Below are 12,428 nucleotides of genomic sequence, written 5' to 3' on the forward strand. Positions count from 1 at the left end.
GAATAAAATATAATAAAATAGGAAAATAAAATATAATAAAGAATTACAACAACATACTCTGATTGCTTTCAGCAATCAGACAATAACAAACAGGAGACAGAAATAGGCACAGGAAGTCTGGAGGGAAGCAGGCACCCAGACAGAGAAAGGAGAAAGCTGGGTTAGTTAAACATCAGCTGACACCCACAGAGAAAGGTGAGAGGAGAAAAAAAGGAGCAGATGAAAAGGAGGCAGAGACAAAAAAATGGAAGTAGAGGAAGAAGCAACATGAGAAGGAGTTCAACTCCTGAGCTAATGAGGTTGATGTGTCTGTGTGGCTTCTCGGTTTGCCAAAGAATCTCATTATTCTGGAAGGTTTTGCCTCTGAAATGGAAATGATTTGCAGCTCTACATAAAAAAAAAATCGATTTTCTTTGCTAATTATGAAACGAAAAACAAAAAAAGGACTTAAAATGCATTAAAGGAAAACAATCTGAGGTAATTGTTGCACCACAAATGAAAGCCAATAAGCTGAATAAAGGGTTTTCATGGATTAACATGTTAATAGGGATCCTTCTAATTCATATGGAACAAGAAAAATGGCTTCATGCATCCAGAACAACCTCAGACTTACTTGAGGGGGTACATTCTGAGGGCGGCGTCCATTCCAGGGCAGTATGACAGGAAGGCAGCCAGAGCTGTTTCCTCAAAGAGCCCAAAGATGAGGATGCGGTTCCTTTTTGAGAGGGAGGAAAAATATAGATGAAATTTATGAATGAACCATAACAATTAAAAGTAAAAACAGTGTCACTGCATCATTATTTAATACTAAAATGTCAAAAAGTACAATTGAAATATAACAGTAAATAGGAAACAAAAATGAGCGTCGAAACTTAGCAGCAAGTTAACTAAAAGTAGGATAATTATGCTAAACGTATTGTTTAAAAGCTCATTTAGCCAAATATAGTCTGCTGTTATAGGTCAAAATGATTCAAATTGTTAGGAAATAATGTGAAAAGACACAAAAAAGTGAGCTTGTCTACGAATATTAAAGCAATAATAAATAATTAAAGCCACAAAAGGCTATTGTTTTAGTCTTTTAGTTATATTTATACAGGTTTTAGCCAAAAATTTTAAAAATTTGTATTGTTTTCTAGGACATAGTTTCTGCAGAGCGGCAGGAGTTCTTTAAAATTTGTTCTCTGAGTTGTGGGCGGGACCGTTGATAACCCCGCCCCCTTGCCTATTGCTGAGTGCTCTTTTTGGTTGTGTCCGAATTCCTTCACTACTCACTACAAAGTGCACTATATAGTACATTCACCATTTTATAGTATTGTCCGAAACTAAAATTCCAAAATTGACTGCCCTAGACGTTTCCCAGAAGTCTCTGCTAGATTGATTAATATAGACCATAATACATTGCTTTTAAGCAATTTTGGAAAAGAAATGTTTAATTTTTTTTCAATAACCCATTCACGTTTTTGTCATCAGAACATAATGACTGATAAATAATTAATTACGTTTATACATCGTGAAATTGCTGCCTTTTAAAAAAAAATAAATAAATAAATAAATAAAGTAGCTAGCATGGTGACAAATTGCTTTTAAAATCCAGGGCACCACTATTTAGCTTTGAAGTAGTTAGAAATTAGGGAGGGAATTTGGACAGTCTTGGTTTAGCTAGCGGCCCCTCACACCCCCAAGCTAGCATTAGCGGTAAAACAAAAATGGCGAGCAATATTAGAGCCATTCAGCCGTACAGTTTGGAAAGAGATGCCAGCTCGGACGATGAAAACAAAGACGTACTTGGATCTAGTCGTCTACAAGTCAATTGAATGGAGCTTGTATTTTTTACATAACACGATCTTTTGTCTAGTCCTGTTTCGTAGTGATTTAAATAAAGAAATACTCTAAAATTCTTAAAACTTCAATTTCTAAATATATGTCCTCCATCGTGAGAAAAAGGCTACAAGAACATGTTAAAAAACACCAAAAAATGCGTTTTTAATTGGAGCAGGTCTTTAAAAGTAAATGTTTTAGGGCTAAATAATACCAAATTTTTATAGTTTAGCAAAAATAAATACTAAATTAGTTAGTCATCATAAGCGTTAGAAAACAAAACTGTACCTACAAAGTCTTAAAATAATTGAAAACACTACATTTGGATTAAGCTAATGCTAACATAGCTACAATGTCAAATATGCTAAAAACAGAAGCTAAATTAGCTAAAGAATGCTATAAAACTGTAATGTAATTTCTGAAGACATGTAGAGTGAAAAAGGGGACCCCTTGGATGTAGGATTTGTTGAGCCGTGTGTACGCACTTCATTCCTTGCTGTATGATGGAGTTCCTCCTGGTCTTGCAGATGATCAGATCAGCCCACTGGACGATCACAATACTGGTAAAGAAAGCTGTGTGGCACGTATACTCTATGATCTTTCTGCGCTCGTATGTCTGTAAGGGTAAAACTTGAGGTTAGCTCTGGTTTTGCTCTGAGGATTTTGAAGCCTCAGAAATGACTATAGGGGGACGGCACTGACCCACTGCTGTCCGTAGCTGTCTTCCAGGTCGTTTACAGATTTGTCGTCCCAGAGAACCCTGATGCCCAGCAGGTCCATGGGCAGGAAGCCGTTTTCAGCCAGGATCACAAAGTAAGAGAAGAACCCAGCTGTGGCCTGCATCATACCTGAGGGACAGAAAGTCAAGGTAAAACTAGAGAAAATCTTCTTAAAGACAAAGTCAATTTAGTTCCAAAAAATAGGTTACCAATTTGCCCGTAGGCCATGCTGATGAGCCTCTCGTTTACAAGTTTGTCTGTTTTGGAGTTTCGGGGCTGTCTCTTCATGATGTCACTCTCAGCTTCTTCATAGGCCAGGGAGATGGCAGGCACCTGTTGGAAAAATGAGAAAAGACTAAGCCACAAAGAAAAGTTGCATTACCTGCGATAAATCTACTGTGAATGTTTTTTGCTGAATCTGGTTGCTGAAGATGCTGAAGCAGTTTGCTGAAAAATCAGAAGCAATTTACTCTAATTGCTAAGGGGATTTGCAGAAAATGCAAGAGCTATTTGCAAAATGCTAAATTTGCAGAAAGACTTGAAATTTCATTAAAGAACTATAAAAGACGACGGAAGTTGGACGAAATTTCTGAAAAATTTGTAGTAAGTTTGCTTAGAAATCCTCAATACATGACAATTTGCAAAAAACATGTGACCTACGAACCAAATTAGCCTCAAAAGCTAGCACAATGCCAAAATACTAGCTCAACTCCAAAGTAGCCTTAAAATCCTCAGTAAATGCCAAATTAGCAACATTAGTATGCTGGTAAAATATTAGCTAAATTCCGAATTAGCATCAATCAAACCTCAGTAGATGACATTTAGCCATAAATGTTAGCAGGTTGCTAAAATATTTGCTATATTCTGAATTAGCATAAAAAAAACCTCAGTAGATAACATATAAGCCGAAAATGTTAGCATGTTGCTAAAATATTAGCTAACTTCCAAATTAGCATACAAAACTCAGTAGATAAAATATTAGTCATAAACATTAGCATGTTGCTAAAATATTAGATATATTCCAAATTAGCAGGAAAAAACTCAGTAGATAACATATTAGCCATATATGTTAGCATTTTGCTAAAAAATCAGATAATCTAAAATTAGCATAAAAAACATCAGGGGATAACATATTAGCCAAAAATTTAGTATGTTACGGAAATATTAAATTAATTCCGAATTAGCATCAATCAAACCTCAGTAGATAACAGTTTTGCCATAAATGTTAGCATGTTGCTAAAAATATTTGCTAGATTCCAAATTAGCATCAATAAAGTCTCAGTAGATAACCTACTAGCCATAAACATTAGCATGTTGCTAGAATATTAGATAAATTGTAAATTAGCATAAAAAAACCTCAGTAGATAACATATTAGCCAAAAATGTTAGCATGTTGCTAAAAATATTAGCTAAATTATAAATTAGCATACAAAACGCAGGAGATAAAATATTAGTCATTAACGTTAGCATGTTGCTAAAATATTAGATACATTCCAAATTAGCAGGAAAAAACTCAGTAGATAACATATTAGCCTAATATGTTAGCATGTTGCTGAAAAATCAGATAATCTAAAATTAGCATAAAAAACAACAGGAGATAACATATTAGCCAAAAATGTTAGCATGTCTCTAAAATATTACATACATTCCAGATTAGCATTAAAAACATCAGGGGACAACCTATTAGCCAAAAATGTTAGCATGTTGCTAAAAATATTAGCTAAATTCCAAATTAGCATCAATAAAGTCTCAGTAGATAACCTACTAGCCATTAATATTAGCATGTTGCTAGAATATTAGATAAATTGTAAATTAGCATAAAAAAACCTCAGTAGATAATATATTAGCCAAAAATGTTAGCATGTTGCTAAAAATATTAGCTAAATTATAAATTAGCATACAAAACGCAGTAGATAAAATATTAGTCATTAACGTTAGCATGTTGCTAGAATATTAGATATATTCCAAATTAGCAGGAAAAACCTCAGTAGATAACATATTAGCCAAATATGTTAGCATGTTGTTAAAAAAAATCAGATAATCTAAAATTAGCATAAAAAACAACAGGAGATAACATATCAGCCAAAAATGTTAGCATGTCTCTAAAATATTACATACATTCCAGATTAGCATTAAAAAACTTCAGGGGACAACCTATTAGCCAAAAATGTTAGCATGTTGCTAAAAATATTAGATCAATTTCCAAATTAGCATAAAATATTGACGAGTTAGCACTATGCTAATTTAACAGCTCAATGTCCAATTAATTTAAAATTACTCTAAACGACGGTTTCAAAGTGCACAAAATGTTAGTACAACTTGTCCTTCACTTCCAATGAGGCTTATTTTGCTCAAAATTTCAAAAACTATAAAGTTTATGAATACCAAAAGTACAAGCAGTAATGTCCAGAACAAACTGAATGTTTTGATATCAAGATTGCTGAAATAGCTGAAATGTGGCGAAAGAGAGCAGGAGTATGTAGTATGTTTTTGGGTTTCTGTATTTATTTTATTACCATGTCAGTTCCCAGATCGATACAGAGGATGGTGACGGTTCCCAGAGGCAGAGGGATGTTGGCGATGATGAAGAGGAGGAAGGGTGAGATCTCAGGGATGTTACTGGTCAGAGTGTAAGCGATGGACTTCTTCAGATTGTCAAAGATCAGACGGCCTGAAAAGTAACAGATCCGGTAACTTTTGAGGATTTCTACAGGTGAATGCTGTGGGATTTTCTAAAATTCCCCTTTTTGTGGTACCTTCTTCCACTCCGGTGACGATGGAAGCGAAGTTGTCGTCCAGCAGGATCATGTCAGCGGCTTGTTTGGAGACGTCGGATCCGGCGATCCCCATGGCAACGCCGATGTCAGCCTTCTTCAAGGCTGGAGAGTCGTTCACACCGTCACCTGTCACCGCCACGATGGCTCCCTGCAGAGGCCGGAGAAGAATGTCAGGGAAATGTCAGGCGGTACTTCTGACGCCTGTCAGTTCGGGAGGGGGGGGGACGCTCACCTGTCTCTGACAGCCTTCCACAATAATCAGCTTCTGTTGGGGGGAGGTTCTGGCAAACACAATTTCCGTGTGGTGCCTCAAGATGTCATCAATCTGCTCTGAGGTCATATCTTTCAGCTCACCGCCGTGGACGACACAGGCTTTGGCATCTCTGCGGATGGAAGAAAAATGCATTTTGAGCAACAGAAAGGAAACCTGCTGATGAAGTTTCGGCTAACAGACACATTTTGAGTTATTTGTCTAAAGCAAATTAGTGAAAAAGCCTTTTTTGGCCGAGGTGGCTGCCTGGGGAGCCAACATTGATTGACTCTAAAGCCTCGTTTCCACTGAGCGGTCCAGTCCGGTACGGTGTGGTACGGTGTGGTTCAATTAATTCTGGTGAGTGTTTCCTCTCAGTTAAACCTCACGGTTTGTTTTCACGGCACATGCCGCTAGCTCACCCTAAATCGGCGCCAAGGATGGCAAGTTTTTGAAGTTCCACCACAGACCAGACTTTGTTGCAGGCCTTTTCAATATGACCAAAAGAGTACACAGGAACCGCAAAAACCTGAAGGCTTACAAAAGTTTGAAACGTTAGCTTAAATGAGCGCAATATTGTTGCTTTCTAATGTCTTCATGACTTTGCCAATCAACAGGTGGCAACAGTGGCTCCGCCCCAACCGTTCTGTTCCATTTTTCAATGGACCTACAACTGATAGGAGTCCTCGAGAGGGAGGGGTCGGGACTGTTTAATGGGTCCATTTTAGAATGGAAACGCTTAAAATACCGTAACGCACTGTGGAAACGAGGCTAAAAGCTACATTAAAACTAGCTTCGCTAACGCATATTCAAGCGGCACTTCCAATGAAAAGGCATGTAAATACACTTTTCCAGTCCCCAATTTGGAGGTTTTGGTGTGGTCACCTCTTTTAAACTTTTTTAAATTTAAAGTCTGCAATTGTTTTTTAGTTTTGTTACAATACTTGATAATTTGATGTCATTGTTTTTATTGGCTCTTATACTTGTATTATCATGAGTGTTTCTTTTTATTTATTTTATTTTTACATTTTTATTATATATATAAATATATATATATTTATTTTGTTTTAAAGTCTTTTATCTGTTGGGTCTTTGTGGCAAATTGACCTTGAGTCTGTAATAAAGTATCTCACACCTTTCCAATTTCGGTAATCAAAACTCTCAAACCGCAAGTACCAACTGTTTAAAAAGAAACTGGTCATGAAGGAGTAATTAATAATGTATTTGTTTTTCAACATTCTGCATGTTTCATTTGCTTTTTCATAAAGCTTTCTGTGTTTCAGATGAATGAAAGGCGCTATTCAAATAAATCACATTTGAAGCAAGTTTTGCAAGATTTGCACAGATTCAACATTTCGCACTAAGCCTCTCCAATGATGGGTGGTGGACATGCACTAGTAAAGAGTAGAAAAGAAGAAGAAGCCCTTCCTGCATTTAGTGCGTTCTTGAATGCGTGTCACAGGCCTAGAGTCTCAGAAAGCAAGCTTCTGTGAACCCAAAAACTAAACTTGCTGATGAAAATTTGGCTTACAGACCAATTTGTCTGAAGCAAATCAGGGAAATAAACCTTATTTGGATAAGTTAGCTCCAGGGGGAGCTGACATTGATTGACTCTAAGAGGCAGCGTTCCCAGAACTCTACTGGAAGTTGAACTAACCTGGGGTTGACCTCTGACACTGGAATGTTCAGGCGGGCAGCAATGTCTTCAACTGTCTCATTGCCTTCAGAGATGATCCCCACACCTTTAGCGATGGCCTTAGCTGTGATCGGGTGGTCACCTGTGACCATGATGACCTACGAACAGGAAGAAAATGTAAGAATTTGGGGGTAAATTGACACAAAAGAGGTGTCATTGGCGTCCTCCACACCTTGATTCCAGCACTCCTGCATTTGCCCACAGCGTCTGGCACGGCGGCACGAGGAGGGTCAATCATAGCCATGAGGCCGACGAAGCACAGGTTCTCTGTGGGAAAGTTCACCTCGTCTGTGTCGAATGCAAAACCCACGGGAAACTGGTCGTCGGGGAGGAGCAAGTGGCAGAAACCTGGAGGGGATAAAGGAGGCTCATTAGGAGACCTACATGTGGAACAACAAGTCTGCTTTAGAGTAATGTTCTACCAAGAACTCTCTCTCCAAGTCCTCCAAGCTCTTCATAGGCGTTCTGGAAAGCATCTTTCATCTCGTCGTCCAGAGGCTGCTCTTTTCCCTGGAGTATGATGGTGGAGCAGCGGTCCAGAATCCTCTCCGGGGCTCCTTTCATTACCAGCAGGTGCTTGGATTCTTCCGGAGTCGAGTTCTTGTGGATAGAAAGCTGCCACGCAAGAGAAGAAATGGTTCTAAGAATTAGACTTGCCGTTGTCAGAATCAGTAAAAATGTTGCAGCAAATCATCCGAACACTAGAGGGCAGCAGTGAGCGTGAACTGCCACAAGGAGAAATGTCTCACCTGGTATTTGTTGGTGGAGTTGAATGGGATCTCGGCAATCTTGGGGTATTTTTCCCTGATGGCGTTGACGGATCCGCAGGTCAGCTCGATACACTTGAGCAAGGCAGCTTCAGAGGCATCTCCAGCCACATTTCTCTAGATTTCAAAGTCAGACCCAACAGCTACAATGTTTATCTTTATGCCACAGATGGAGGAAAGCAACCATTTGGAGTCTAAAAGCAAACTTGGCTGTCTGAGAAAGCTCCTCAATCAATACAACCGTCTCAGCAGAACGTGTTTTCTCATTATGATAAGTGCGTATAAGGAAGGTTGGCTGCTTTTGAAGGTTCTTGTCTTCAGAAATATATTGCTAAGTACTATGAGTCAGGAGATTTACACTCAAACAGAAGGGTCTTTACCTTCAGGATGGGGACGTTTTCCTGTTCTGCCAGGAAGACAGCTCGGTTGCAGAGTCCGGCGACCCTAGACAGAGCCGCCCAGGTGGCTGAGCTCCTGTCAAAGGAGGTGCCGCTCTGGTTCTCGGTGGTGTCTGCCTCGTGGATCTGGTTGTCGAACCACATGTGGGCGACGGTCATCCTGTTCTGGGTCAGGGTGCCGGTCTTGTCGGAGCAGATAGTGGAGGTGGAGCCAAGGGTCTCCACGGCTTCCAGGTTCTTCACCAGGCAGTTCTTCTTGGCCATTCGCTTGGCAGTCAGGGTCAGACACACCTAGAAAACAAGCGAAACCTTAACTTTATTGACATTCTCACTAGTTTTCAAGGTAATACGGACTTGGAGAATGAAAAAGGAGTTGTGGAGATACTAAAACTTACAGTGACAGTAGCTAAAAGACCTTCGGGCACGTTGGCGACGATGATACCAATAAGGAAGATGACGGCTTCTAGCCACCCGTACCCAAGGATGAGAGACAGGATGAAGAAGGACACACCGAGGAAGACGGCCACACCGGTGATGATGTGGATGAAGTGCTCGATCTCAATGGCGATGGGGGTTTTTCCGCCCTCAAGGCTGGAGGCCAGGGTGGCGATACGACCCATTACGGTACGGTCTCCAGTATTGATGACCACTCCTTTGGCTGTGCCTGAAAAGACGTGTGTAGATGTGTTCAGAACCTGGATGATGGTACACATATGTATTCCCTAATCCCTATCTATGTTCACATTGCTATGTTGCCTCGGCAACACCCATTCAAGCAACCACTTTCAATGAAAAGTCTATGTAACTGGTGTTCAAAATTCTTGCGCTCATGGACTATTCCGACTCTTTGAACAAAACGTGCGACCTTTGTGATGTTTTTGTTATTTCGATCCTCTAATTTCATTCATATTATATCCTCGGACTAACGCGAGACAGCGAGTCATCAAACTGGTCTACGGAGAGACGGAAGTACCGCTGAAGGCGTCCGTTATTCAGACACAGCTCTTGCTTCATTAAGATTATTGGGAGAATCTGAACATGTTTACCGATGCTTTTGTAGAGCTCTTTGAAATAAATCAACTTGATCTCTCAATGCATATGACATTTACAGTCAATGCTGCCATGTAGTGATGAGGCAAAAACCTTGACGGTAGCTCCTCCCACATGCATGAACAGTTTTATGAACACCTTTTTGGACATGGGTCGAGTAGCGAATTTGATGTGTCAAAAGATAACAAATTTGACAAGGGAATGACGTTCGTTTGTAAATGTAGCATCAGAACGAGAGTACGGCAGTCTTTATCTTGATTAATTTTTGTTCGTACCCTCTACACAGTTGGTTGAGAAGAAAGCGATGTTCCTGGTTTCCAGAGGGTTCTCGTTGGAGAACTCAGGGGAACGAGTCTGGGGTTCGGATTCTCCGGTCAGAGAGGAGTTGTCCACCTGAAAGATTTAGATAAACAGTCAATAAACAGGCCAAAGACATCTAAAGACAAATTTCTTCCAGGCGCACACCTTGCAGCCGTGAGCAGAGACGATTCGCAGATCAGCAGGAATCCTGTCTCCTCCCTTCACCTCCACCAGGTCTCCGGCGACAACCTCCTCCGCGTTGATGCTCTTCTTCTCACCATCACGGATAACCAGGGCTTGCTACAAGATCCACCGTGCAAAACAAGGGCGTTAAGCTTTCGTTTCCATGTTCTCAGCAGCTAGGAGGTTAAAATCTAACCTGTGGAACGAGATTCTTGAAGGACTCCATGATCTTTGAGCTCTTGGCCTCTTGGTAGTAGGAAAAGCAGCCGGTAATGATGACGACAGCAGACAGCACAATCCCCAGATAGAGCTGCACACAAACAGCTTACTGTTAATTTGTTGTCATTTATTGTAGTTTTTAAAGAAATAACATAAGTATTATCCTTACATTGTCATTGGCTGGCTCATCTTCTGATGCAGCCTGGATACCGTAAGCAAGGAAGCAGAGGACCGCACCGATCCACAGCAGCATGGAGAAACCACCAAAAAGCTGCAGAACGACGAGACATTAAAGCTTATTTTCCATACTTGACTGTTCATTTCAGTTGATATTGAACAGGATTTTTCACCTGTTTACAGAACTTGACCCATTCGGGGGTTGTGGGAGGGGGAGTGAGGGCGTTGGGACCGTCCCGGGCCAGGATCTCCTTTGCTCTGGAGGAGGACAGACCCTACAGGGGCAGCAGGAGAGATGCTGTTCATCGGAGGGCATTTTTATTTGATAAACTGCTATTACTTTATAAAAAACCAACTGTTTTTTGATTCCTTAATGGAAAGTCACAGCTATTGACACTGAATCAATCCAAACGTGAGATTATCGATGTGTACTTTAGGTAAGATGAGGTCACGTTTGCTTATCTAAATGATACATTGTTTTAAAGAAAAAACAGAGATCAGATTTAACATCAGTTTGTGTTTATATGCATGCTAACACTTTAAATGTCCAATTTAAAGTAAATAATGCCAATGTGCAGTTCTTCTGTAGACATGTGGCATTTAAAAAATGCCTCTTTTGACAGTAATTTTCTCTTAACCCTTATAGTATGTTTGGGTCAAAATTTCCCCATTTTCAAGTGTGAAAGCGGGTCAGTTTTGACCCACCTTATATTGTGTTTGGGTTAACCTAAACACACTATGAAGTGGGTCCTGTTTTCACACTTAAAAATGGGTCAATTTTGACTAGCTTTTTAATTGTGTTCGGGTCAAAATTGACCCATGTAAAATATTAGGAGCGAATGGAGTTTAACTCACTTTATATTGTGTTCGGATCAACACTGGCTTGTTTTCAAGTGGGAAAAAGGGCCAGTATAATTTCAAACACAATATAAGGCACAATACGTTTTTCAAGTGTAAGAAAATGGGTGAATTTTGACCCATCTTGTATAGTGTTTGGGTCAAAGCTGACCCATCTTCTATTGTGTTCGAGTCAACTCTGGCCCGTTGTTAAGTATGAAAACAGGCCAGTGTTGACCCAAACACAATATAAGGCACAATAAGCTTTTCAACTGTGAAACTGGGTCACTTTTGACCAGTCTTATATTGTGTTTGGGTCAAAACTGACCTGTTTTCACAATTAAAAATGGGTCAAATTTGACCCGTTTTATATTTTGTTTGAGTCAAAATTGATCAGTTTTCACACTTTCAAATGGGTAATTTTGACCCGCCTTATATTGTGTTCTAGTCTAATCTGACCCATTTTCACAATTAAAAATGGGTCAAATTTGACCCGCCTTACATTGTGTTTGGGTCAAAATTGATCAGTTTTCACACTTAAAAATGGGTCAATTTTAACCCACCTTATATTCTGTTAGGGTCAAATCGGACCCACCTTCTATTGCGTTCTAGTCAAAGTTGATCAGTTTTCACACCTAAAAATGGGTCAATTTTAACCCACCTTATATTTTGTTAGGGTCAAATCGGACCCACCTTATATAGTCTTCTAGTCAAATCTGGTCCATTTTCACACTTAAAAATGGGTCAAATTTGACCCGTTTTATATTTTGCTTGAGTCAAAGTTGATCAGTTTTCACACAAAAATGGGTCATTTTTGACCCGCCTTATATTGAGTTCGGCTCAAAATTGACCAATTTTTACACTTGAAAACAGGTTAATTTTGACCCAAACACAATATAATGGGTAATTCTCTAAATTAATTTGGAAAACCTAATTTTTGGGGGGTAAAACACTAGTTTAACCTTTTAGAAGTAACATCCTTGAGGAAAATAATCTCACATCTTGTGGTTGAGGAGTTTATTTAGAGTTAAAAAAGCAACTATAGACAAAATATTGCAACTTCAATCACGTAAAATAATTCAATATAATTTAAAAAAGATGAAGGTTTTCTGGACAAACCAGCAGATTTACTGCAACAAAAAGGCGTTTAAAGTGCTCACCCTGTTTGCATCTGTCCCATATTTTCTGAAGAGTTCTTCCAATGTCAACTTGTGATCATCCTGTGGACAGAAAGAGG

The 12,428-nt window shown here is 39.5% G+C and overlaps 1 protein-coding gene across 1 annotated transcript in view; it reads right to left on the minus strand.

Moving 5' to 3' along the window:
- LOC112156657 (sodium/potassium-transporting ATPase subunit alpha-1) overlaps positions 1 to 12,428 on the minus strand; it is a 17,901-nt gene that overhangs the window by 2,359 nt on the left and 3,114 nt on the right. Inside the window, exons 3-21 of the mRNA XM_024288917.2 lie at positions 12,352 to 12,411; positions 10,528 to 10,629; positions 10,347 to 10,448; positions 10,155 to 10,268; positions 9,941 to 10,075; positions 9,751 to 9,868; positions 8,821 to 9,089; positions 8,408 to 8,716; positions 8,010 to 8,144; positions 7,683 to 7,875; positions 7,433 to 7,608; positions 7,222 to 7,358; positions 5,547 to 5,697; positions 5,294 to 5,462; positions 5,054 to 5,208; positions 2,747 to 2,870; positions 2,521 to 2,666; positions 2,304 to 2,434; positions 614 to 715 (exon numbers count right to left, since the gene is read on the minus strand). Coding sequence (XP_024144685.1) covers positions 614 to 715; positions 2,304 to 2,434; positions 2,521 to 2,666; positions 2,747 to 2,870; positions 5,054 to 5,208; positions 5,294 to 5,462; positions 5,547 to 5,697; positions 7,222 to 7,358; positions 7,433 to 7,608; positions 7,683 to 7,875; positions 8,010 to 8,144; positions 8,408 to 8,716; positions 8,821 to 9,089; positions 9,751 to 9,868; positions 9,941 to 10,075; positions 10,155 to 10,268; positions 10,347 to 10,448; positions 10,528 to 10,629; positions 12,352 to 12,411 — 2,828 coding nt within the window. The remainder of the gene's footprint in view (positions 1 to 613; positions 716 to 2,303; positions 2,435 to 2,520; positions 2,667 to 2,746; positions 2,871 to 5,053; positions 5,209 to 5,293; positions 5,463 to 5,546; positions 5,698 to 7,221; positions 7,359 to 7,432; positions 7,609 to 7,682; positions 7,876 to 8,009; positions 8,145 to 8,407; positions 8,717 to 8,820; positions 9,090 to 9,750; positions 9,869 to 9,940; positions 10,076 to 10,154; positions 10,269 to 10,346; positions 10,449 to 10,527; positions 10,630 to 12,351; positions 12,412 to 12,428) is intronic.

Source organism: Oryzias melastigma, linkage group LG2 (genome assembly GCF_002922805.2).
Source record: "Oryzias melastigma strain HK-1 linkage group LG2, ASM292280v2, whole genome shotgun sequence".
NCBI lineage: Eukaryota > Metazoa > Chordata > Actinopteri > Beloniformes > Adrianichthyidae > Oryzias > Oryzias melastigma.